General features: G+C 39.2%; 1 protein-coding gene and 1 long non-coding RNA gene across 3 annotated transcripts in view; one reads left to right on the plus strand and one right to left on the minus strand.

Moving 5' to 3' along the window:
* Positions 1-435: 435 nt before the first annotated feature.
* Positions 436-3,114, minus strand: LOC148044540 (uncharacterized). The gene is made up of 2 exons (XR_015697246.1): positions 3,054-3,114; positions 436-1,551 (listed from the first exon to the last, which is right to left on the minus strand). It is a non-coding gene; the product is annotated as an uncharacterized LOC148044540 (long non-coding RNA).
* Positions 3,115-3,240: 126 nt separating this feature from the next.
* The window catches only part of KYAT3 (kynurenine aminotransferase 3), a 29,211-nt gene continuing 9,224 nt past the window's right edge, over positions 3,241-23,227 (plus strand). Inside the window, exons 1-8 of one of the 2 annotated variants that reach the window (XM_087719334.1) lie at positions 3,241-3,451; positions 10,348-10,448; positions 13,671-13,729; positions 15,885-16,029; positions 17,979-18,128; positions 19,402-19,488; positions 21,335-21,460; positions 21,572-21,692. In XM_087719334.1, the coding sequence (XP_087575460.1) occupies positions 10,350-10,448; positions 13,671-13,729; positions 15,885-16,029; positions 17,979-18,128; positions 19,402-19,488; positions 21,335-21,460; positions 21,572-21,692 (787 nt within the window). In that variant the 5' untranslated portion in view covers positions 3,241-3,451; positions 10,348-10,349. The remainder of the gene's footprint in view (positions 3,452-10,347; positions 10,449-13,670; positions 13,730-15,884; positions 16,030-17,978; positions 18,129-19,401; positions 19,489-21,334; positions 21,461-21,571; positions 21,693-23,227) is intronic. The other variant, XM_087719335.1, reaches the window with a different exon arrangement.

Genomic DNA, 23,227 nt, shown 5'->3' on the forward strand with positions numbered 1-23,227 from the left:
ATATATAATACAGCCTAAAGTAACCTTACATATACATACTACTTGTGATGCAGAAGTGGGTTGCTCCCGGATTGGTCCGGATCGGGAGAACTGTTAGCAGCGGCAGGAGGCTCCACCCACCTGCCCAGATGGAATCTGCCCTCTATAGAATGGAACAAGCTAGCTATACAATACAAATCATATATCAACAATGGCAGTATCCAAGAAACAGGAGATACGTCAATATTCCATGCATTCTGACAGTGTTTGCACAATTCATGTTAAATTAATAATTAAATCCAATTTTCTGAGTTTGCATCAAGGAAGGGAGGCTTTTCGCGTGTGAAAGGCAGGCTGATAATCATATAAAGATCAAAATAAAGTTTTTAATTTATAAATGTATGATTTTTTTAATATTAGCAATTTTAGTTTCAGGTTATTAAATGATTCCCAGGATTGGAGTGGGGCATGGAACAATTTTTATTAAGCATAAAATAAAGAGAACAGTCAACACAGTAAAATATGCAATATAACAACTACACATTGATATATTAGTTATCAGCGAATTCAGGTGGACTGGAATTCAGTCAGGTTATCATACTGTTTGCTACTGTGCACACTTGGCTGCAATATAATAATATAAATTGGACTTTATGGGCAACTCTTTAATATAACAATTATCCAAGTTTATGCTGCAACCACTGATGCAGAATAAGATAGGGTTGGTGACTTTGATAACAAATTCAATTTGAAATTGAACATGCAAACAACACGTGCTGTTTATGACTGGAACCTGGAACGCTGCAGAATCTAAATAATCTGGAATATGTACTTGAAATATATAGTCTAGGACATTCTGAGGAATTCTGGGATTGAAGTCCAGAAGTCTTAAAGTTGCCAAGTTTGGAGACTCATAGCCTAAGAAACCAAAATGCAGCAGGACAACAGAAAGAATCAACAGAAAATTCATGGCACATAATAAATTAAAAAGAGACCAGGCTACCATGAATTTATAATTTCTAGATTCCTATGTTGTTGAGCTTTCATTGGGGCTTCAACAGTCAGTGTAAAATCAAAAGTTAGCAATTCTGATGTAGTTCATGTTGACTTGATTCATTTGTTTTCAGAAAATGGCATTTCTAATTATTTATACTAAAAGTGCAGATACGGACTTCAAACATTTGCATATCTTGGCTTCTGATTATCTTAGTAAACATTGTTAAGAAAATGTTGCATGGCCTTAGGCTAATGTTTTAAGTATTCTTATATAAAAAATATAAGCTCAATTGTAACACTTGCATCTGAACAAATATAAACAAAGTTTGGTCTACAAATGTTGTTTGATGGGAAAATATCATAGTAAACATTTCTGGGCAAAGGAGTAATGACTGTTCTTTATTTTAACAAATACAGTAAACACTAAGTCTTTAGTGAGTAAGTCACATTAGGTGTAAGTTAAATTAACCAAATAAACAGATGTACGATCAGGGCACAAAAAATGTATCTGTCACTAGCTTTAAAACTGAAGTTTTTCTTTCCTTGTTGCATCAGCAGTCTCGCTTAAGAGTAGTGCTAAAATAAAAAGAAAATTATTTTCAAAAATAACATTCATATTAATAAAAGTCTATCAATGTAGAAAATATTGATTACTAAACTAATTGATAGTTGATGTTTTAAAAAGTATATTAATATATCACATATTCTTTCTTACTTACAAAATAGAGTGTGTTTGTTTACAAGCCATCACAGTATGGTATTGCCTGGGTGGTGAAAAATTGCAGAAGAAATATTTTCACCAAAAACACCACCACAAAGTTTTAGTATCATGAATATACACCATAAATAAGGCTGTTGTTAAATTTGTTTCAAGCTTTAAAGATAGGTACCATAGTTAATGGAATATTGCCCTCTATTGACCAATTTGAAAATTGAAATACACAATACTTATTCTGAAGGAGATCAGTAAAACATTTATGTGGGGCTTAACTCAAATAATCAATATTATTGAATATACTTCCTCCCCAGATTTTCTGATAGAAATGTTTTCTGCTCCTTTATCCAAAATTCTTTAGAGATGCCACGAATTTAAAATGTTTTTTCTATATTATCATTTTACACATTATTGTGCAGATTGCTCTTCCATATTACCTTGCATTTTGAATGAAGCAATTTTCACAATTGAAACTAAAACAAGACTTGTTCATTTTAATCTAAAATAATTTTATTTCCATCTCACAGAAATTACAGCATATAAATACATTACTAACTGTTGCATTATAGCCAGCAACTGGTCCAAATGCATGATCTTACTTTTTATTAGCGCTTTTTAAAATTTCACCTTTATTAGTTTATAAGTAAACCACAACTTGCTTCAGCAGAAGATGCTATACCAGTGTTTCTCAACCTTGACATCTTCAAGTTGCCAAGGTTGAGAAACACTGTGCTATACAGTAGAAGTGAAAATTCTAGCAGAGGAGCAAAGCTTCTAAACTTGATGAGGTTACCTAGTTTGGTAATGAAATGTTTGCAAGAAAACCAAGCTCAGAGAGCATGAAAAAACCCTCATTTCAATCCTGAGGTACAAATATTCTCCCCCATTAGCTTCTAAATTTGCCATTCGGGTGCCTCAGCTACAGGCTTGACCCAGGGTGCGGGATGGATGGGGATGTACATCCATATACTACATGGAAGCAAATGCTAGGTGGGGATGGCTGGGTGGGTGTGTCCATACTGAGCATCTTTTACAAATAGCAATGATGTCATCCTCTTTCAGACTGTTTACCGAAGAATATTCTGAAATAATTTGTATCTGGTCGAACACAGATTTATTTTTCCAGGACAATCTATACATTTGAAAAAGACTGTCTGTCTGTCTGTCTGTGTGTGTGTGTGTGTGTGTGTGTGAGAGAGAGAGAGAGAGAGAGAGAGAGAGATTGTAGCTTTAGTCAAAAGATTTACAAGCTTAGTTCTTTGCTAAGATTAGGTATTATTATATGAAGAAAATTGCAACAGATTCGCTTCTCAATCTAAGCTGTATATTGATAGTTTTGCTGGATTGTGCCACTTATGCTTACCGGTGCGATATTACATGTCTGATTTCCCCCATTCCCCCCCCAACGGCAATGTTCGTTATACATGGGGGGGAAAAATACTTTGTAAAAGCAAAAGCCAGCCGGAGTCTCTCACGCTAGCTTTTGGCGCGCCCAACAAGCATGCAAATTTGCTATTTGCAAAAAAAGGCAGGGAAAAATAAAGCCTGTTTTTTGAAACGGTATGGTCTCTGAAAATAGATCCAGAACGATGGGCTGCGATCGGGTCTTTGATCCCGGCCACTCTCGCCTCTTTTCAGGCACGGTGCTAAAAGGACTCAAAGCAAGCCGAGCCCATCCTCCCCGGCGATTAGCCCTTCTCCTATTTGTTTGCCCTGCCTCTTCGGGAAGGACACGCCATATCCGGGGAAAACAAGCGTGAGGTAAGGACGCAGCGTGGTTGATTTGGACTCAGAAAGTGCCAAAACTTTTGAGAGAGATCGTTTCTTCAACGTCGAAGGGACGTTGAAGCAGGTCGCGGGGTTTTTTTGTTTCTTACTTTCCGTGGTTATAAAATCGTCCTTTGCCAAGCGAAGAAGCAAGAAAACGAGAGGAAAATGGCCTCCTTGGGAAGTGGATTTAAAAAATATATATCTGTAGGAGGACGGGAGAAAGAAGAAAGTGGGAAAGGATTTGCAAAATTAGCAAGAGATAGGTAGAAAGATAGATACCCTTTGGTAGAAGAGAGTATAGGTTTGATTCTTGTAAGATTTGCTTGGCTTTCACTCCTCCGCCTTGTATAATAAATCTTTTGAGACTGCAGCATGGAGTGAATTTTACTCCTTTCTGCATGAGTTCCCTTACAGATCAGATTTTTTTTTTAAATCACAGAAGAGTTTGGGGAGTAATGAAAATATTAAGTCTTTTAAAGAGACGAATGAGCAAAAGAAACTGAGGTACGTGTCTAGCCTTGGCAGTAAAACCAATGATATAAATGGGCATAAATCAGTGGTGGGTTTCAAATTTTTTTAGAACCTCTTCTGTAGGTGTGGCCTGCTTTGTGGGAGTGGCTTGCTGGCCATGTGACTGGGTGGGAGTGGCTTGTTGGCCATGTGAGTGGCCAACTTGTAAAATGTGGTAAAACTCACTTAACAACGCTCTTGCTTAGCAACCAAAATGTTGGCTCAGAAACTCCGGCATTTGAAGCACGCAAGTCTTAAAGCTGTCAAGTTACAAGACCCTTGCATCCTTAACCCTTTAGAAACACCCCCCAGGGGTGTTCAAACTTGACAGCTTTAAGACTTTGGACTTCAACTCCCAGAATTCCTCCTCCAGTCATGTTGGCTCAGGAACTCTGGCACTGAAGTGTGCAAGTCTTAAACTGTCAAGTTACAAGACCCTTGCACCCCTAGTCCTTTAGAAAAAAAATTCCAGGGGTGTTCAAACTTGACAGCTTTAAGACTTGTGAACTTCAACTCCCAGAATTCCTCCTCCAGTCATGTTGGCTCGGAACTCTGGCATTGAAGTGTGCAAGTCTTAAAACTGTCAAGTTACAAGACCCTTGCACCCCTAATCCTTTAGATAAAAAAAAACAGGGGTGTTCAAACTTGACAGCTTTAAGGCTTGTGGACTTCAACTCCCAGAATTCCTCTTCTCGCTCTTCATCTTGATGATGTGTGGATGGGCGGCGGCGGGGGGGGGGGAGCTGGAACCGGTTCTAAACGGCACTGTAGATTTGTGGAATCTCTTCTATAGAAGAGGTTAGAACTGGCAGGAACCCACCCCTGACATAAATGCAAAGAGATATTCTGAAGTCATGACCTTGAAATTGCAGTGTGTTCAGTAGTCCCTAAGCTCAGTGTTGAATATCTACTACATTGGGATAATAGCAATAGCACTTAAACTTATATACCGCTTCACAGTGCTAAGTGGTTTAAAGAGTCAGCATTTTGCTCCCAACAATCTGGGTCCTCATTTTACCCATCTGGGAAGGATGAAAGGCTGAGTCAGCCTTGAGCCTGCACTATAACAGATCTTTTTTTTTCCTTTTGTTCTTCAAAATCAAGGCCTAACTGAACTATTCCTGAATTAATCGGGATATCCCTCTATTTAAGGGATCTATTGATTTTGCCCTTAGCACCAAACACTTTCCTGATCTGGATATTCTGTCCTTCTCCCCCTCTGTTCTGTTCTGTTCTGTTTCTTGAATAACAAGAGTTGGTGGAAAGTGAGAAAGATATGGAGCAGCAGCACGGTTCACTTTTGGAATAAACAAGATGTGAAATAAATGGCGTTGCATAATTTTATAATAGGTTGTAAACAGGCTGCTTAAGATTACATTTCAGGTTACCTTTACACTGCAAGAATCACTTAGGTAAGATAGATGGTGTGGAAATGTGATAAACAACAAATGAATAAAATATGACATGTAACGTTTCACAATGTATTGTGGGGTTCCATACCTTGGGTTCCCTAGCATTAATATCAGTGGTGGGATTCAAATAATTTACCAATCAGTTCTCTGCCCGAATGACCAGCTGGGTAGGCGGGGCTCAGTGGTCATGTGATCATGTGGGCATGGCCAAGTCAGTGTCACTCAGGTCGATGGCCACTTCGCCTTAGTTGTTATAATGGTAATAAGGGTTAACCGGAGAGGCAGTTTCTGTAAGCAGGGCAATAAAGATTAGGCTAGAAACAACCCCAGAATGTTTCCTTCCTGCCTTCCTTTACAGGATTAGCCCTGTAAAGTGGGAAAAAACAAAAGATTTCTTCCAACAACCGGTTCTCCAAACTGCTTAGAAAGTTACCAACCGGTTCTCCCGAATAGGTGCGAACTGGCTGAATCCCACCACTGATTAATATATATTCATAAACCTGTCATTCTGACATAACTATTTCCTTATATGTAGGGCTGTGAGTTTTCTGAGATCTACCCACCTTCTCCAAATTCTCACTCCTGATCCCCCCCCTGCAAAATAATAACTGGAAGCACATATCTTGCATTATGCTTTGAGTCACAGTTCTAGCATCCAATCATCACAAAGACTTTATTTATATTTCATTTCCTTTTTGTTGTAAATGTAGCTACTGAGCTCAGCATAGTTATATGTCTTGTCACAATTTCAAAACATTTTTCCCAGGTTTATTCTTAAACAATTCCTGCCAAATTAGACTTGCAACAAAAAATAAGCGTTACGGGATATACGGGTCAGCAGAGTTCCTGGCCTTTGAAAGGAAGCAGGCTGTCTTCTATATTTAGAATAAAAATAACTGCAAGAAGCTGCTTGTAAATATGCCAAAACTACTAAAACTGTCCCTACTGTGAACAGGGCATGCTGTATTTGGAAGGGGTGGGATTAAGGCTGGATATGTAGCAGGGGTGGGTTTCTCGCCCCGTTCCAACCGGTTCGGTTGGAACGGGGCTGGCGTCGTCCTTGTGCACGCGTGCAGCGCACGCATGCGTACTAGCGTCTGTTCGATGCTCCAGCTGCTCCTGGAGGATCGCGCAGGTGCTGTATGCGTCCTGCGCATGCGTGGAAGCGCAGAACTCATCAAAACCGGGTAAGGAGGGAGGGCGGGTGGGCCCTTCGCCGTTCCCGGAAGTTACTTACTTCCGGATTTGCCGACCAACCGGTTAGAGGGGACCGCCACGAACCGGTTGAAACCCACCCCTGATATGTAGTCAGGAGAATAAATTGAATGCAGTGAAAATGAGTTACTTAGGAAATACATGTGATACCGCAAGAAAGTACAAGGTAATAAAAGAATGAGTGATGAATGAATGTAGATTGAATAGTGGGTTAATCAATGTTAAAGAAATGTATTAATGTTTGGCCACATTAAAAAAAAACAGTAAATAAAAGAAATACATACATTGGTTGAGAGAAAGTGGAAAACTGAGAAAGTCATAGTAGGATACAGTTGAAAAATCCTGAAAAAGAGAGAGATGGAACATTTAAAGAACAAAAGGTTTTACATGAGTTAATTTAAGAATTTGCAAAAAAAAAAGATGGTTTGTGAAGAATTGAAACAGATAAAATAAATGAAGTTGGTGTAAACTGAATTCATATAGTTTCCTTTTCTTATATTATGGCTTGCTTGACATAATATTTATTGCTTTTTTTCACCTTGTCTAAAGTTGCTTAGCTTGAAAGAGAATAACACGATGAGTATACTATTATCACAAGATAGATATCAGGACTCACTTTAGTTTTTTTATGAAAACCCATATTCTCAATATTTAGACACAATCCAATACTTTCTTAAAAAAAATATATTCTACAAATCTATCTTCTGAGGAAATTAAGCTAGGTTATTTCAAACTTGATTTGCTCTCTCTCCCCCCCCCCCCGCTTCTAATTTAATTCAGTCCTGAATTGCAGAAATTTGTTTGGGTAGAAGTGACATGACTATTTCTAAATAAATAGTGATGAGTTGTTTTTCTTTAAATGATGCCTTGTTCTTCCCTGATTTGTACCCAAAATAATCTGAAATCCTTACATGGTAAGGGTAGCTTTTTATTTCATTCTTGTGCTTTTGGCCAAATGTAAAATGAGAAAGGGCAATCAATACAAAGAAAATGCATCTTGCTTTTGTCTGGAAAACATTTTTTTCTGTAATTAATTCCATATCGGATTTCCACTTTTTTTAAATAAGTGATCACTTAATCAATCTCTCTACTATTTCTTGTATAACTTATATATCTATTGAAACAAACAGCAATATTTTGCTCTCATCCATGGCTCTTTTAGCATTCTGTTGTATAAATCCAGAGAGGCACACTTTTCTGGTTAGCAGAGAGTAAGAGAGAGCTTACCCATAGGGAAAAAAATTGCCTTAGAGATTGGAGGGGTTAGTTGCTGAGTTAGCAGAGTTAGAGTCTTTAAAAACGGAACAGATTTTTTGGGAAAGGGATAAGAGGTGGTTTAGCATCTGTCTCACAAAGGATGTAGACAGTACTGCATGTGGATTCCGCCCCCCCCCCCACACCCACTGGTTGATGTAATGATAGCTGGTGATCCTGAGATAGGATGGGAATGTTAACACTTCTGGATTGTTAGTTCAAGGAGAATGTGAAATTTCCTGAAGTGAAGCCTGGACAATTTGGAAAAAAATGCCGAAGCAAAGGTGGAACAAATTAACCCATGCAGAGGGTCTCCACTGAGGTCAAGATCTACTGTGTTTCCCAGGGTCTTATTTGCTTTTGACCTCCCTGAAATAACCAATTGGCCTTATTTTCGGGGAGGTCTCATTATTTTTGAGGTGCAATAGTCGAGTGTGGTCATCTCATGGCTGCTTCTGTGCTGCAATGTTTTCGGGGTGGGCTTATTTTGGGGAGAGGGCTTATTTTAGCACATGCATTGAAAAGCCTGATTGGGCTTCATTATCCGGGGAGGTCTTATTTTTGGGAAAACAGGGTACCAGTCAGAGATTTAAGTGATTGCTTCCCTGATAGAGAATGCTGGTCAATATAATTTGTTCATGTGTTTTCCTCTGCATTTATATATATCCTCCGCGAGCTGCACTGGCTACCTATTGGTCTCCGGATACGCTTCAGGGTGCTAATTATTACTTATAAAGCCCTACATGGTATTGGACCTGGGTACTTGAGAGACCGCCTTCTGCCGATTACCTCCCACAGACCCATTCGATCCCACAGATTAGGTCTCCTCCGTATTCCATCTGCCAGCCAATGTCGGCTGGCGACTACTCGGAGGAGGGCCTTCTCTGTGGCTGCCCCGGCCCTTTGGAATGAGCTCCCCGTGGAGATTCGGACCCTCTCCACCCTTCAGGCCTTCCGGACGGCCGTAAAGACCTGGCTGTCCCAGCAAGCCTGGGGTTGAGTTCTCCCCCCCGCTACTTGAATTTGCTGTGTCTGTTGTGCTTTTAAACTGTTTGTATTGTTTGTTTGTCTTTGTCTCACTTTTTGTAATTTCCCCTCCCTTGGCTTTGTTCAGCCGCCCTGAGTCCCTTCGGGGAATAGGGCGGCCTACAAATTGAATAAAATCCAAATAAGGGAGACAATAGAAGATTTGAGGCTTATATGGTTGTACAAAGCTCTTGCTCAAATAGAAAATACAAAACTATTTTGTTTATTGTATTAACAAAATAGGGGGGGGCGGAAATCCCAACTCGTGCCAGGTATGTTATGTTCGGTATCAGCTCCCGTGAACTGATTAGATATGTTGGGTTATGTGTCGAAAAAGTCAGGAGGCAGCTCCAATTGAGCAACTGAAGTCATGCCCCTTTTGTTTATGTATTGTGTTGTCACATGCATATCCAAAGGGGCAGGTTTGACACTATGATTGTGGGTGCCATGATGACTTTTTTTAAAAAACTCCTTGGTTGCTGCAGCAACCCATGAAGACCAATGACTAGAGGTTTTCGTCTGCAGAATTGCCTATCATGACCCTATGTTCAACTCCTTGATTATTCTAATTGTTCTTTTCAACTCTCTTCTCTCTCTTTGGGGGAGCAAAAAGGAATTTGGATCCACTATCAGAACTCAATAATTCAGATCTTACCAAGTTTATACCTGGATCAGAAAATGTAATGCAATCTACTCTAGAGCCGAGGTGGCGCAGTGGGTAGAGTGCAGTACTGCAGGCCACTTCAGCTGACTGCTAGTTCAGCAGTTCAGCGGTTCAAATCTCACCGACTCAGGGTTGACTCAGCCTTCCATCCTTCCGAGGTGGGTAAAATGAGGACCCAGATTGTGGGGGCGATATGCTGACTCTGTAAACCGCTTAGAGAGGCCTATGAAGCGGTATATAAGTCTAACTGCTCTATTCCCTTTTAAGAAATTATGACTATCAATCAGAGGTTGTATTCACCCGGTTTTCTCTGGTTCGGGCGAACCGGTAGCGACGGCTGCGGGAGACTCCACTCTCCTGCCCCGATGTAATGCGCAAGCACTGCACATGTGCAGGAGGCAGTGCGCATGCACAGATATGGCGCGCGCTCACATTTGCAAACTGGTAGGGAAAGTAAGTGAATCACACCGCTGCTCTCAATGAATGGAGCCTGAGTATAAATTGTGATAAAATTTCCAGTAGAGTTAATTCTGATTCTATTGCTTTTTTCCAAATATATTTACTATTCCTTGCACTTGCATTCTAATCCAACAAGTGAAGCAAATCAGGTTTACCTCTCCTGATTTCCTCGTGTTTCTTGATTTCTTATTTCCCATTTATTATCTGTTGGTTGATAACCAAAATGCATTATATAAATTTATCTGTATATTCCTTTTAAAATATTTTAAAATATACTAATACAGATTTTGCCTTTTACTTGGCTATGAATGTGTTATTTTACATTCTTAAAACTTATTGTTACACAGGAATGTTCTTAGCTCATCAGTACTTCAAGTGTCTTGGCATTAGAACATCTCTACTGAAGATTAATTATCCTTTGAGATGCTTCAGGTTTTCAACTTGCTCAGTATGTATTCAGTCTCTTCATAGATTTCATAATTGCACAAACCTTTTGTGTTACATTTATTATTGAATCACTAATGGAAGTTGTCCTGCACTGCGTAACTTGAATTTCTTAAAAAAAACAAAAAACCTTTCCTTACTTACAAATATTTTCCATATCAGAAACATAATAACTTCAGTTTCTCATCTCATTTGTAGAAAGTGCAAAGAGATGGAGGCTGTAGTGTAATATGTAAAAACCATGGGAAAACTGGACAAAAATGGAAAAATAGATTTGGCCTTTCTGATCTTTTAAGCAGGAACAAGGCAGCTTCTTTTAGATGGTTAGAATCAACAACCAAAAAAGAAAAAAGAGAGAGAAAAAAAGAAGGGGAGTAACAAAGCATTTGATTGAGCACAGCGAAGAAACCTTTTCTGCATTTTTCTTTAATGTTTCTGAGGCTCTATTTAGATGTGCACTTGAGGTTCCCACAAGTCTCTCTTTAAATGCAAAACAGTATTTATTAGACTAGTGATTGACACTGCTGGCTATTCATACAAGGCTCTTCTCAACCACTCCATGAGCAATTCAAGCAGGTACAGCTGGCATAGATGTTCTTGCGGATATCTCTGATGCAATTACTTTGAAACCTTTAAAACAAATCAAATTGGCCTCAGTGTGTATATGTGTCTTATTGTCACTTTTATATTGGAATCAAAGACTCTAGTGCTGTTCTGTCAAGCAGCCCCCATGTACTTCTCTTAAGATATTATTCTCTACATTTGGCATTCTGGTTACATAGTTCGTTTTAATATTTTTTTGGGAGGAACTGTTAGAATAATTATTAGTATCCTGGTATTATAATAAAGAGTTTTAATGCTTTTGCTTGGTTTATAATTTACTCGATGTCAACATTCTTAATAATATTGAAAAGATTGAGAGAGAAAGAGCTAGAATAACAAGGTTTTTTCCCCCACATATTCTCTCATTTATTCAGAATTTCTTGGTTCATTTGGGTTGTATAACCAGAGGAGTTCTGTACTTAGATTGACCATAAGCCAAACAAAGAAATTTAGCAGAGTTATATTTTATAATGTTGCTGTACATAGATACCGGTAGATGCATGATACCCATTGTGCTATTCCATTTTGGAGTCATAAACAGTAAGGCAAAAATATTAAAGGTATACCATATTTAAAAAAAAATGTTATAATTGCTAGCATCCAGAAAAAAAGTGCAAATGCTATGAGATGTTAAAATGCATTAAAATGTAAGAATATGTTTAATAACCCATGATACATGTTTAGATTGTTTAAGGAGTTCTGTAACGATGTAAACAAGTGTATTGGTTGACAATGTAAATGTAAATATAATTTTGTATGCATATTATGACAATGCAGTGCTGGCCAAATATCTGACTGTTTTTCAACAAATATTAGATGGAATGATGCAATGAAGCATATTAATCTAAACTTAATATATCAAACACCAAGGTAGTAGTGTTTGACAGAGAAAGTGAACAGTTGCCAATTATGCATAAAAGGTGACATTTAGAACAAGTGCATAGTATTCCTTGGTAGAATTTGTATTAAAGTTGGAGAAATGGATGGAGGTTATAGTCTGTTGTAATGAATAAACACTTATTCAGAGAAATGAACATGTGTATTTGTTATTTGGGAAGTTTGTTGTTTCAGGTGAAAGACAAAAAGTAATTGAATGGAGTCATGAAGTATGTGTGATAAAATAAAAATAGATCAAGTACAAATGAATGCTACATGAATTTGGACTGGATATACAAGCATTTGATCAGTATGAAGAAAGCACTTGAAGTGGTTTAGCCATATAAAGACAATGAATGGGTCAAGATGAAGGGGGGGAGGGAAGGAGAAAATTGTGGTTAGTTTAAACTTGGTAGAAGAGAAAAGTGAGAAATTAGAAGAATAAAGGCAATGAATTGTTGTATCGATGCGCTGGAATCAAGGATAGTTTACAAGTAGTCCTCATTTAGTGACTGCCTTGTTTAGTGACTTCTGCCAGTTATGCTGGAAGTTATTGTCGTGATGGAAAAGTGTTGTGGCCCAGCAGGTGCCGTTGGAGCTGCCACCAGACTCCGATAGCGAGGGGCCCTCTGAGTCGGCTCTGGAGGATGTGGAGGATCCTGGACAGGGTTCCGACTCCAAGCAGGGCACAGAGAGGCTGGTTGGCCACCAGGAGGCACCTGAGTTTTGGACCAGTGAGGAGGAGACAAGGGAGAGTGAGCCGGAGGCCAGTAGTGAGTTGTTCCTGGATGCACGCCATCGAAGAGCTACTAGGCGTCAGGAACAATTACGCAATTACAAGAGATGATTGTACTCAGCTGGTGGTCATTAGGCTCCTCTCCAGACTATAAAAAGCTACTTGTGCACACACCCTCTTTGCAGAAGTCAATGCAGGATTGAATGTCGGAGGACAGTACTGTGAGCTTGGCAGGCTGGATTGCTGCCAAGCCTTATCTGTGTTTATTGCTGCCTGAGTTTGTCTGAGTTACTGCCAAGGTCCTTATCTGTTTGCTCTGCTTGGCTTTCGGCCACTGAGGTTTTGGTGTCTTGCTATTAAAGTACATTCCAGTTAAGCTTGTCTCGGCATTCGTTACTGGATGGAGGAGGGGGTCAGAACAGAAAAGTAACTTTATGACCAATCCTCATGTTTATGACCATTCTTTAGTCATTCACCCTTTTGCAAATGATTTTTAAAATTCTCCTTCAAAATCACTTTTGTGTTTGTTCTTTTTCTTTTAAGCTTACCTATTCCTTGTTTTCTTTGACTACTTTCTCTGTAACTTTCTGCCTATAGAGATATATTTACAGTATTTTCTCATCCTCTTTTTTTTGTAGCAATCTTTACATGCATTTTTTTTCTGATCTGCAGCTTCTTTCTCTTCAACATCCTCCTCATATTTCTCCCGAGTAATTCTGTTCGAAGCAGCTTCCCCATTCTTTTTCCTTACACCCAGTTTCCATTCATTTGGGTCTAGTACTTTTTCATACAGGATGTATCTACTTTTCATTCTTCAATGCTAAGTGAAATTCATTTTAAATAAGGAAATAATTATAGTTTATGCTGTTTCGTAAGTGGAGATCAGACGTAGAGGGAAATATAAAAGGAGAGGTGGCACAAATTAAAATACCATCTAATAATATGCTCTTTTTTTGTCTCTAACAAAAGTCCTTTTGTCTCTGATTTTTTTTTTTTTTTTTTTGCTGCTAGGCCATGAACTTCAAGCACAAAAACGCTAAACGAATTGAAGGGCTTGATAGCAATGTGTGGTAAGTAATCATGAATGGAAGCATGAATTTAATCAAAAATCAAACCTGAAAACATTACAGCTTCTGAAGAGAAGGTGTGTAGGGTAACTAAGTTTTCATCGGAAAATTCATCTGAGGGTGGCGCAATGGTTAGAGTGGACTGCAGGATACTTCTGCTGATCACTGGCTGTCAGCAATTTGGCAGATCGAATCTCACCAGCTCAAGATTGACTCAGCCTTCCAACCTCCCGAGGTCAGTAAAATGAGGACTCAGATTGTTGGGGGCAATATGCTGACTCTGTAAACCACTTAGAGCGGGCTGTAAAGCACTGTGAAGCGGTATATAAGTCTAAGTGCTATTTCTGTCTTGATTTGTTCCTTCAATATCACTTTGATTGCAAAAATCAGTATGATTTTTTGATTTGTATCATAAGGACATAAATTTCTAAATAATGATTAAACAGCATAGTGCTGTTAAAGAGTTCAGCTACAGAAATCAGCCGAAAAGTTGGCAGTTTTCATCTCAGGACATTTTTTCATCTTTTTAAAAGTTCTCAGGAGTTGGCATTTTTCCTGATTTTATCTTTATTGAATTCTATTCACATAGTTGCATTAAATACCATATTTTTTGGAGTATAAGATGCACCGGTGTACAAGACACAGCAAGATTTCAAAGAGGTAAGTAAGAAAAAAAAGTTTTTGTCTTCCCAGGAGCCCTCTGCAAGCTTCAGCAGGGCTGGGAGAAGCCAAAAATGCTCCCATTTTTGTGAAAGATGGACCAAAAACGGGCTGTTTTTTTGCAAAAACAGAGACGTTTTTGACTTCCCCCAGCTGTGCTGAGGCCTGCAGAATTCTGCTGAGGGCTGGAGGAAGGCAAAAACGCCCAGTTTTTTGCCCGTTTTTAGCAAAAATGGGATGCAGGTGCAGGGCTTGGGAAGACAAAAATGGCTGTATTCGGTGTATAAGATGCACCAACATTTCCACGCTCTTTTAGGGGGGGGGAAAGGTGCGTCTTATACTCCAAAAATATGGTAATAGCAGAAGTTAAGCAAAAAAATTACTGGTGATGCCTAAAGATTAATTTAGCGTACAATTAGAGGTAAGCATAAATGTATGGCCAAGAATATTTCATTATTCAATTATAGAAAATTGTTAGGAATAAATATATGGGTAAGGGATTGAATAAGGCATGAATTTACATTTTTTTTCAGGCTACATAACCTGGTAATGAAACAATAAACAAACAAATATATACATAAATAAATATCCTTTGTTTCTGGAGGTTTGAACATCCTATACTTTATAGTTTAAAAACTACCCAAAGCAGGGTTGTTCCAATAGGTACCGTTATTTAGGAATATATTTTTTTTTGCACAACATGTTTTCGGCTTTGCAATTTAGTATTCCAAAATGTAATAGATGACTACCAGCTTGCCTGATTTCAAAAAAGGATTGGACCAATTCATGATTGCCATGGGGACCAATGGCTATTAGTCTTGATGACAGTGGGACTGCCTCTGAAGGCATTTCAGGGGAAAATAGTGAGGTTTCTGGTGCAATTGGTTGGCCAGTATGTCACTTAATTTGCTCTAGTTTGAAAGGATGTTGCAAATTTGAAACAGATTGCTAAACCTTATGGGAGGTATTCTGGTGCTCTTCTGATCATTTCAGAAATATCCCAAGTTTGAAATTGATTTTTTTTAGGGAGGAAGGCAATTCTGAGCACAAATATTTCCAAATAGCAATAGCAATAGCAGTTAGACTTATATACCGCTTCATAGGGCTTTCAGCCCGCTCTAAGCAATTTACAGAGTCAGCATATCGCCCCCACAGTCTGGGTCCTCATTTCACCCACCTCGGAAGGATGGAAGGCTGAGTCAACCTTGAGCTGGTGAGATTAGAACCGCTGAACTGCAGATAACAGTCAGCTGAAGTGGCCTGCAGTACTGCACCCTAACCACTGCGCCACCTCGGCTCAAAATCATCCAAACAGCATTGGATATGCTTCCAGTAAAGCTAGAACAGTTGTTTCAGGCTGTTACAGACTATTAAAATAAAACAATTGAATTTGAAAAAAAATGTGCACGGTTGCTATTTTTGTGTTATGATTTCCACAGAATTGGAGCTATTCTTTCTTGGGATTTAATAGGATTGAAATAATTTCTGTGTTCCCTAGGGTGGAATTTACAAAAGTTGCTGCAGATCCCACTATTGTTAACCTTGGACAAGGACTTCCAGATATATCTCCTCCTAACTATGTAAAAGAGGAATTGGCAAAAGCATCATCGGTGGATAGGCTGAACCAGTACACACGGGGTTTTGTGAGTGCATTTCATGCCTGGCTCTCTTTAAATACCTTGCTTTGAATGAATAGCCTAGCCTAAATGTTTCTCAGCTTGTTTATTTATATTTCTCACTTTTTACCTATTACCTACTAATATTTTTAATATTAATTAAAGATTAAGATTAATCACATTACCTACTAAGACTGTATCACTATTATTCTTCTCTTCTTTCCCAGTACCTATCTCTTCCCATTTATGACTATAACCATGTTTCTTGTATATTTAACATTTATATTGTTTTATTTGTTTCCTAATATAATTTGATTGCTTTATTAGTAGCCTATGATTATCATTAAGTGTTGTATCTTATGATTGTTGATGAATGTATTCTATTTTATTTTTCTTTATGTACAGCAGGGGTAGTCAACCTTTTTATACCTACCGCCCACTTTTGTATCTCTGTTAGTAGTAAAATTTTCTAACCGCCCTCCGGTTCCACAGTAATGGTGATTTATAAAGTAGGGAAGTCAATTAAATTTAAAAAAAGGAAAGTGCTTCAGTATCAGACTAAACCCCTACCGCCCACCATGAAAGCTGGAACGCCCACAAGTGGGCGGTAGGGACCAGGTTGACTACCACTGATGTACACTGAGAGCATATGAACCAAAGGCAAATTCCTTGTGTGTCCAATCACACTTGGTCAATAAAGAATTCTGTTCTGTTCTGTTCTATTCTATTCTATTCTATTCTATTCTATTCTATTCTACATTCTTATTCTGAATAGAAATACAAGATTGTATTGTATTTCGAGGTGGCACAGTGGTTAGAGTGCAATACTGCAGGCCACTTCAGCTGACTGCTAGCTGCAGTTCGGCGGTTCAAATCTCACCGGCTCAAGGTTGACTCAGCCTTCCATCCTTCCGAGGTGGGTAAAATGAGGACCCAGATTGTGGGGGCGATATGCTGACTCTGTAAACCGCTTAGAGAGGGTTGAAAGCCCTATGAAGCGGTATATAAGTCTAACTGCTATTGCTATTGCTATTGTTCTTTGGTTGGTCTTTGCCACTGAAATTAGAGTTTATGCAAATGCAATTAATTCCCATTTCATCCATCTGCACAACCTATTTAATACATTAAACTAAACTAGTGTGGATTTCCCAGAATTTCTCAGAGCACATTGATATATTATTGTCCTATTTGATGATGATGATGATAAACCAACAAGATTTGCAGGACTCAATACATTCATATAATTAAATTAAAATGTTTATATAAATAGAGAAACGTTTTGATGGAATTTCCTTATGTTAGTTCATTGAACTTAACACTTCCCATCTTTTACAAAAATATATTCGGATATTTAGCACAAACAAAGCCCCGATACAATTATTAAGACCTAATATTCTAAGGAAGAGGTTGAAAGCAATGTGGTGGCCTAGTGGTGAAGATTCTTGTCTTTTGGAAGGTTGAGAGTTCAATCCTAGGTAGCGGCAGATGTTTCTTTCCTAAAGTGCAAAGGAAAAATATTTACTGCCAACTCCGCATAGGCATCAGAAAGGGCATCCAGCCAGTAAACGCTCAGTTCCATCCAGTTGCCCCGATTCTAGGAACTGCAGGTTTGTAAAAAGGACGTTATTCTAAACCACAGGTTCACAAATTTTCTTGATTCAGAGCACCCTGAGTGTTTTAGTAATTTTTTTTGTGGTACCCTTCCGCCAAAACACTCCCCAAACCCCCCGTTTTGCAAATGGATGTAGCAAAACTTTAAAATATCCCATGACACACCTATGGGTTTGTTGTGGTGCCCTGGGGCATTACACAATTTGGAAACTCTTACAACTCTGGCTGTAAGTAATAAGTTAGTAATAAGTAATCTATCTACTTACGTTTTGAACTAATGCATGCGTCACTCACACATAGCTGACATTTTTCTGTGTTTCTTATTAACTAGTTCTCTCTCTCTCTCTTTAAAAAAATGTACTCAGGGTCATCCATCATTGGTGAAAGTCCTGTCTCAAGTGTATGGAAAAGTTTGCAGAGAACAGATTGATCCACACACGGATATTCTGGTGACAGTAGGGGCATATGGATCCCTGTTTAGTGCAATACAGGGACTTATTGAAGCAGATGATGAAGTAAGTCTTTGCAATAATTTCTGCTATAAAATAACTGGTGCAATGCAATTTCCCAAATCATTCCTTAATTATTTTAAGTAGATATTTTTATCCTGCCTTTGTTACTTTATAAGCAACTCAGGGTAGTAAGCCTACATAATACTTCTTCCTCCTATTTTCCCCACAACAACAACAACAACCCTGTGAAGTGACGGGGAGAGAGAGAGAGAGAGGGAGAGGGAGAGAGAGGGAGAGAGAGAGAGAGAGAGCGCTGCCGGTTTGCTTCGCGCGGGTCAGACACGTCCTGTGCGCACGTTCACAGTTGACTGTAAATTGTTCTCCGCATGCGCAGAACATGAAAAAATGACTAAAAAAGAAGCAGGCAACGGCAGCAGTGACTGGGAAACTGGTTCGGAGACCTGGCCAGCCTGCTGTTCCTACTAGTTTGGCGATCCAGTCCCAATTTCCACTACTGGTTCGTCCAAACCAGTGCGAACTGGTAACAACACACCTCTGCCTTATCTAGCCAGGTGCTTACTGTTAGTTAAGAAGATTCCTTTGCAGAAGGTTTAGGATTAAAATCAACTGAATTGAACCTTCATATGTAGACCTGATCTTTCATAACACATTCTTTCTAAATGTGGAATAGCTATGGTATTTTACAAGAAGAAACACTGAGAAAATCTGTTATTTAAGATAACATTGGGGTGGGCTGCTATGGGTTCGCCCGGTTTCAGGAGAAGCCGTAGCTAATAATATCGCCGGTTCGGAGAACCTCAAAATCCCACCCTTGGCTGGTCCCTCCCACCTCACCCCTCCTCTCCCACGCCTCCCAGGAGTCTCCTCATGGCCCGTTTTGGATGCGAAGTAACTGCAGGGCGCACGTGGAGGCTCGGTGAGTGGGGAAAAATGGGCCACCTGGAAGGCCTCCGGAGCCTGGCGGAGGTAGTTTTCGTCCTCCCACAGGCTGGAGGAAGGGCTCCAGACCCTGGGGAAGGTGAAAATACCCCACCCCCCCACCCCCCCACCCCCTGTGGTACATGAGGCTGACTAAGTCATGCCCACCATGATCACGCCCACCTAGCAAATGGGCAAAGAACCCGTTGCTGAAATTTTTGAAGCCCACCCCTGCATAGCATCCCTCTTTGCTGCCTGCAAAACACTTTGCTTTAATACAGGAAATGTTTACAAATGTGTACAGTTATCATTAAGTCAGACTGAATACTGCTTTTGACATTAGAAAAAAATAGCTCACTTTTTAACCCCTTATTCATGTAGCTTATCTTTGTTTTAGGTAATAATAATTGAACCCTTCTATGACTGTTACGAGCCCATGGTGAGGATGGCAGGAGCCACACCTGTTTTTATACCTTTGAGAAATGTGAGTACTGTGGTTTTGGTGACAAGAAAACGAAAATTAAGAGAAACTTCTGAACTGTCTTTAAAGCTTTGTGGGAAGAAAAGAAGGCAGGGATGAATATCCAGAGCTTGCCTAATTCATTCCTACATTTTGAATATCTGGTGTGATAGCAACTATTGTTCACATTTCTTTACCTAAAACATAAGAAATTAAGAAAATATTTCCTTCAGCATTAATTAAAAATCAATAGTAGGACTATTGTATCCTTAATTCTGTACCCCTACCTATTTTAATATTAATGGTTTCTCTCATCCATCTCTCTCTCTCTCTCTCTCTCTCCACACAAACACACACACAAACACACACACACACAGAATATGAAGAAATTAAGAAAATATTTCCTTCAGCATTAATTAAAAATCAATAGTAGGACTATTGTATCCTTAATTCTGTACCCCTACCTATTTTAATATTAATGGTTTCTCTCATCCATCTCTCTCTCCCCCCCCTCTCTCTCTCCACACAAACACACACACAAACAAACACACACACACACACAGAATATGCAACTCTTGAGTTTTCCTTAATAAAGGAATGGTGTAGTTTAGTGTACAAAATGAAAAATAAGATATATGACCTGGTTCTGGTTATGGGAATAGGAATAAAAGAGGGAAATATGGAGATAAAGCGCATGTGTGGTAATACAAGGAGTCAGCAATCAAATGATTGCTGCTTTGATTATAAATTGCTTACAATATATGTACATTTGAGTGCAAGTGAAAAGTTAGGCAATCTGTGGTTCAGATCCCAGTGAGCTGTTCTTTCCCGTGGCACGACAAAACCGCGCTAGTCAAAATCGTGGTGATAAAATCGTGGCGCTAAAGCCGCGACATCATCACCATGCGTCATCACCGCCACGGCAACAGAAGGGCGCTTTAAAATGGCGCCGCGGCAGAAAGCCGACTTCAATTAAGGTAAGAGTTAGGATTAGGTTTAGGGGTTTGTTTTAGGGTTAGGTTTAGGGTTAGGTTTAGGGTTAGGTTTAGGGTTAGGTTTAGGGTTAGGTTTAGGGTTAGGGTTAGGTTTAGGTTTAGCGTTAGGTTTAGCGTTAGGTTTAGCGTTAGGTTTAGGGTTAGGTTTAGCGTTACGTTTAGGGTTAGGTTTAGGGTACTGAGTGCTTGGGAATGCGCGATTTTGCCCTCCGCGATTATGTCATCGCGGTAGGGTCGCGTTTTTCCTTAGCGCTTAGAACGGCGCGAATTAGTCTTCGCGTTTATGTCTCCGCGGATAAGGGCTTCGCGGATTTGTGGTGGAACCGTTCTTTACAATGTGGATGATAAGTATCTGAACCCGCGGGAGGCATATAATTGACAATTGAGCAAAACATGAGTAAAATTTTCAGTGTCTGGGGCCACATGTGCAAGTCCTCTCATGATATGTCGAGCGATGGATGTGCCCCTTTTTGCCATGGAATCCATCAACTCAAATCTCGCTCTGTAATAGGCCCTTCTTAAAAAATTGTGTCAAACTAATTGACAGGCATTTTTTCAGTAAAGTTAAAAAAAATTAACAGTTTTTACCCTTATGAACTTCTTTCATATTTGCTCCCTTTTTTTACTTTGTTTTTCCCCAAGACAATATGTTCAGTGTGAGGGAATGAGAGAGAGAGACACACACACACAGAGAGACACACACAGAGAGATACACACACAGAGAGACAGAGAGACACAGAGAGGGAGATATCTAATTATTTATCATCCATTTGGTTTTATTTGTTGAGTCTTGATAACAATGAAATCTATCAGTTTAGGAGGTTTGGCAATTGACAGTCCTAGCAGTTAATAAAATATGTTCTGTTTTATTCCAGAGATCTGTGAATGGAGAAGTTGCTTCTAGTGGTGACTGGATCTTGGATCCAACTGAGCTTGCAAATAAATTTAATTCCAAGACCAAAGCTATTATATTGAATACCCCTCACAATCCCATAGGAAAGGTAAGCATCCTGTTTTGAAGTTTCTCACTCATTCACTCACTCACTCACTCACTCACTCACTCACTCTCTCTCTCAGTATATATTGAATATATTTCTCTCTTTCCATTTTAGGTCTATACAAAAGAAGAGCTCCAGATAATTGCTGATCTCTGTATTAAGTATGATACACTGTGCATCAGTGATGAGGTGTATGAATGGATAGTTTATACAGGAAATAAACATATTAAAATAGGTACTAAAATTTAAAATGGTATAAATGGTACATGATGAGAAATCTAAATACACATTTTGGTTACTGCTTCTAAGAAATAGATTTTATCTAATTTTACTACATAGTAGTTTTTTTGAAAAACTATCAGTAAAAAGCTTATTTTTAAAAATATTAAATATTTTGAATTTAGCTGTTGAACAAAAAGGAAACATGTTTATATCTCCTTATATTTTCTTCTTCAGAGTGAGATGGGGCAGCATATAAATTTAATGAATGAAAAAATGGATGATTAAATAAATAAATATTTGAGAATATGGCTGTATCATAGGTAATGCTAAACCTATGTCCTTTAACCAGGATGTGTTAAATAAGGTATAATGGTCGGATTTACTATGATAAATCATATTGGATGGATTCGCATATAATTCTAAACCAAAAATTAACTGTTTTTGTTTTAGAATTATATACGAAAGGACCTAGGGCTATGGAAAGGGTCTAGACCAGTGTTTCTCAACCTTGGCGACTTTAAGTCCTGTGGACTTTAAGTCCTGTGGACTTCAACTCCCAGAATTCCCCAGCCAGCGAGAGCTTAAAGTCACCAAGGTTGAGAAACACTGGTCTAGACTCTAGGACAACTCTCTGCGGCCGACTCGCCTTGGTCCGCTCACCATGGCAACTTGCTGCGGGACAATTGAACACAGGATAACTCAAGAGAGGGACAAGTGAATTGCAGCAGGCCTTGTCTTGCTTTAGATTTGAACCTTCTCAAGTTAGAAGTCCCTCAAGGCTGGGGTGAGCTGCTTGTCCCTTTCTTGAGTGATTCCACATTAAATTGTCCTGTTGTGAGTTGTCCTGGGGCGAGTTGGCTGAGGGGAGATAACCGCGGCGAGATGGCCTGGGAGAGTCGGCTGGGGCGAGTTGTCCCATTCTGCCCTCCCCACCTTATTTAATGTTGGTTTTGTTTTTAATATGTTGTCTTTGTCTCGTTCCCCCCTTTCCCTTGTCTTTTGTGAGCCGCCCGGAGTCCTCCGGGAGTGGGCGGCATACAAGACAAATAAATAAAATAAATAAATAAATAAATAAATAAAATGAAATATTGCCTGTTAATTATAATATTTTTTAAAAAGGCAAAAAGGCACACACATTTAGCTTTAGAAAATAATGTTGAAGTTGAAGAATATTAAGTATCTGACTTAAAGTAAGTCATATACCCTGTTTCCTCGAAAATAAGCCCTCCCTGGATAATAAGCCCAATCAGGCTTTTGAGCGCATGTGCTAAAATAAGCCCTCCCCTGATAATAAGCCCTCCCCTAAAATATTTACGTGCATGCACAGCTGGTCCCTGCCATTTCCTGGGGGTGGGTGGTGGGTGAGAGAACAGAGACAGAACTTCCGGCCCTCTCTGGATCAGCTGATCCACAGACCATGGGCGAGGTTAAAGGGCCTCCTGCACCTCAAAAATAATAAGGCGTCCCCAAAAATAAGGCCAAGCCTTATTTTCAAAAGAATATAAGACCCTGTCTTATTTTTGGGGAAACAGTAATTCAATGCAATTT

This window comes from Thamnophis sirtalis, unplaced genomic scaffold, assembly GCF_051295495.1.
Source record: "Thamnophis sirtalis isolate CommonGarterSnake01/CBP01778 unplaced genomic scaffold, rThaSir2_p1.2 scaffold_7, whole genome shotgun sequence".
In the NCBI taxonomy this organism is placed as follows: domain Eukaryota; kingdom Metazoa; phylum Chordata; class Lepidosauria; order Squamata; family Natricidae; genus Thamnophis; species Thamnophis sirtalis.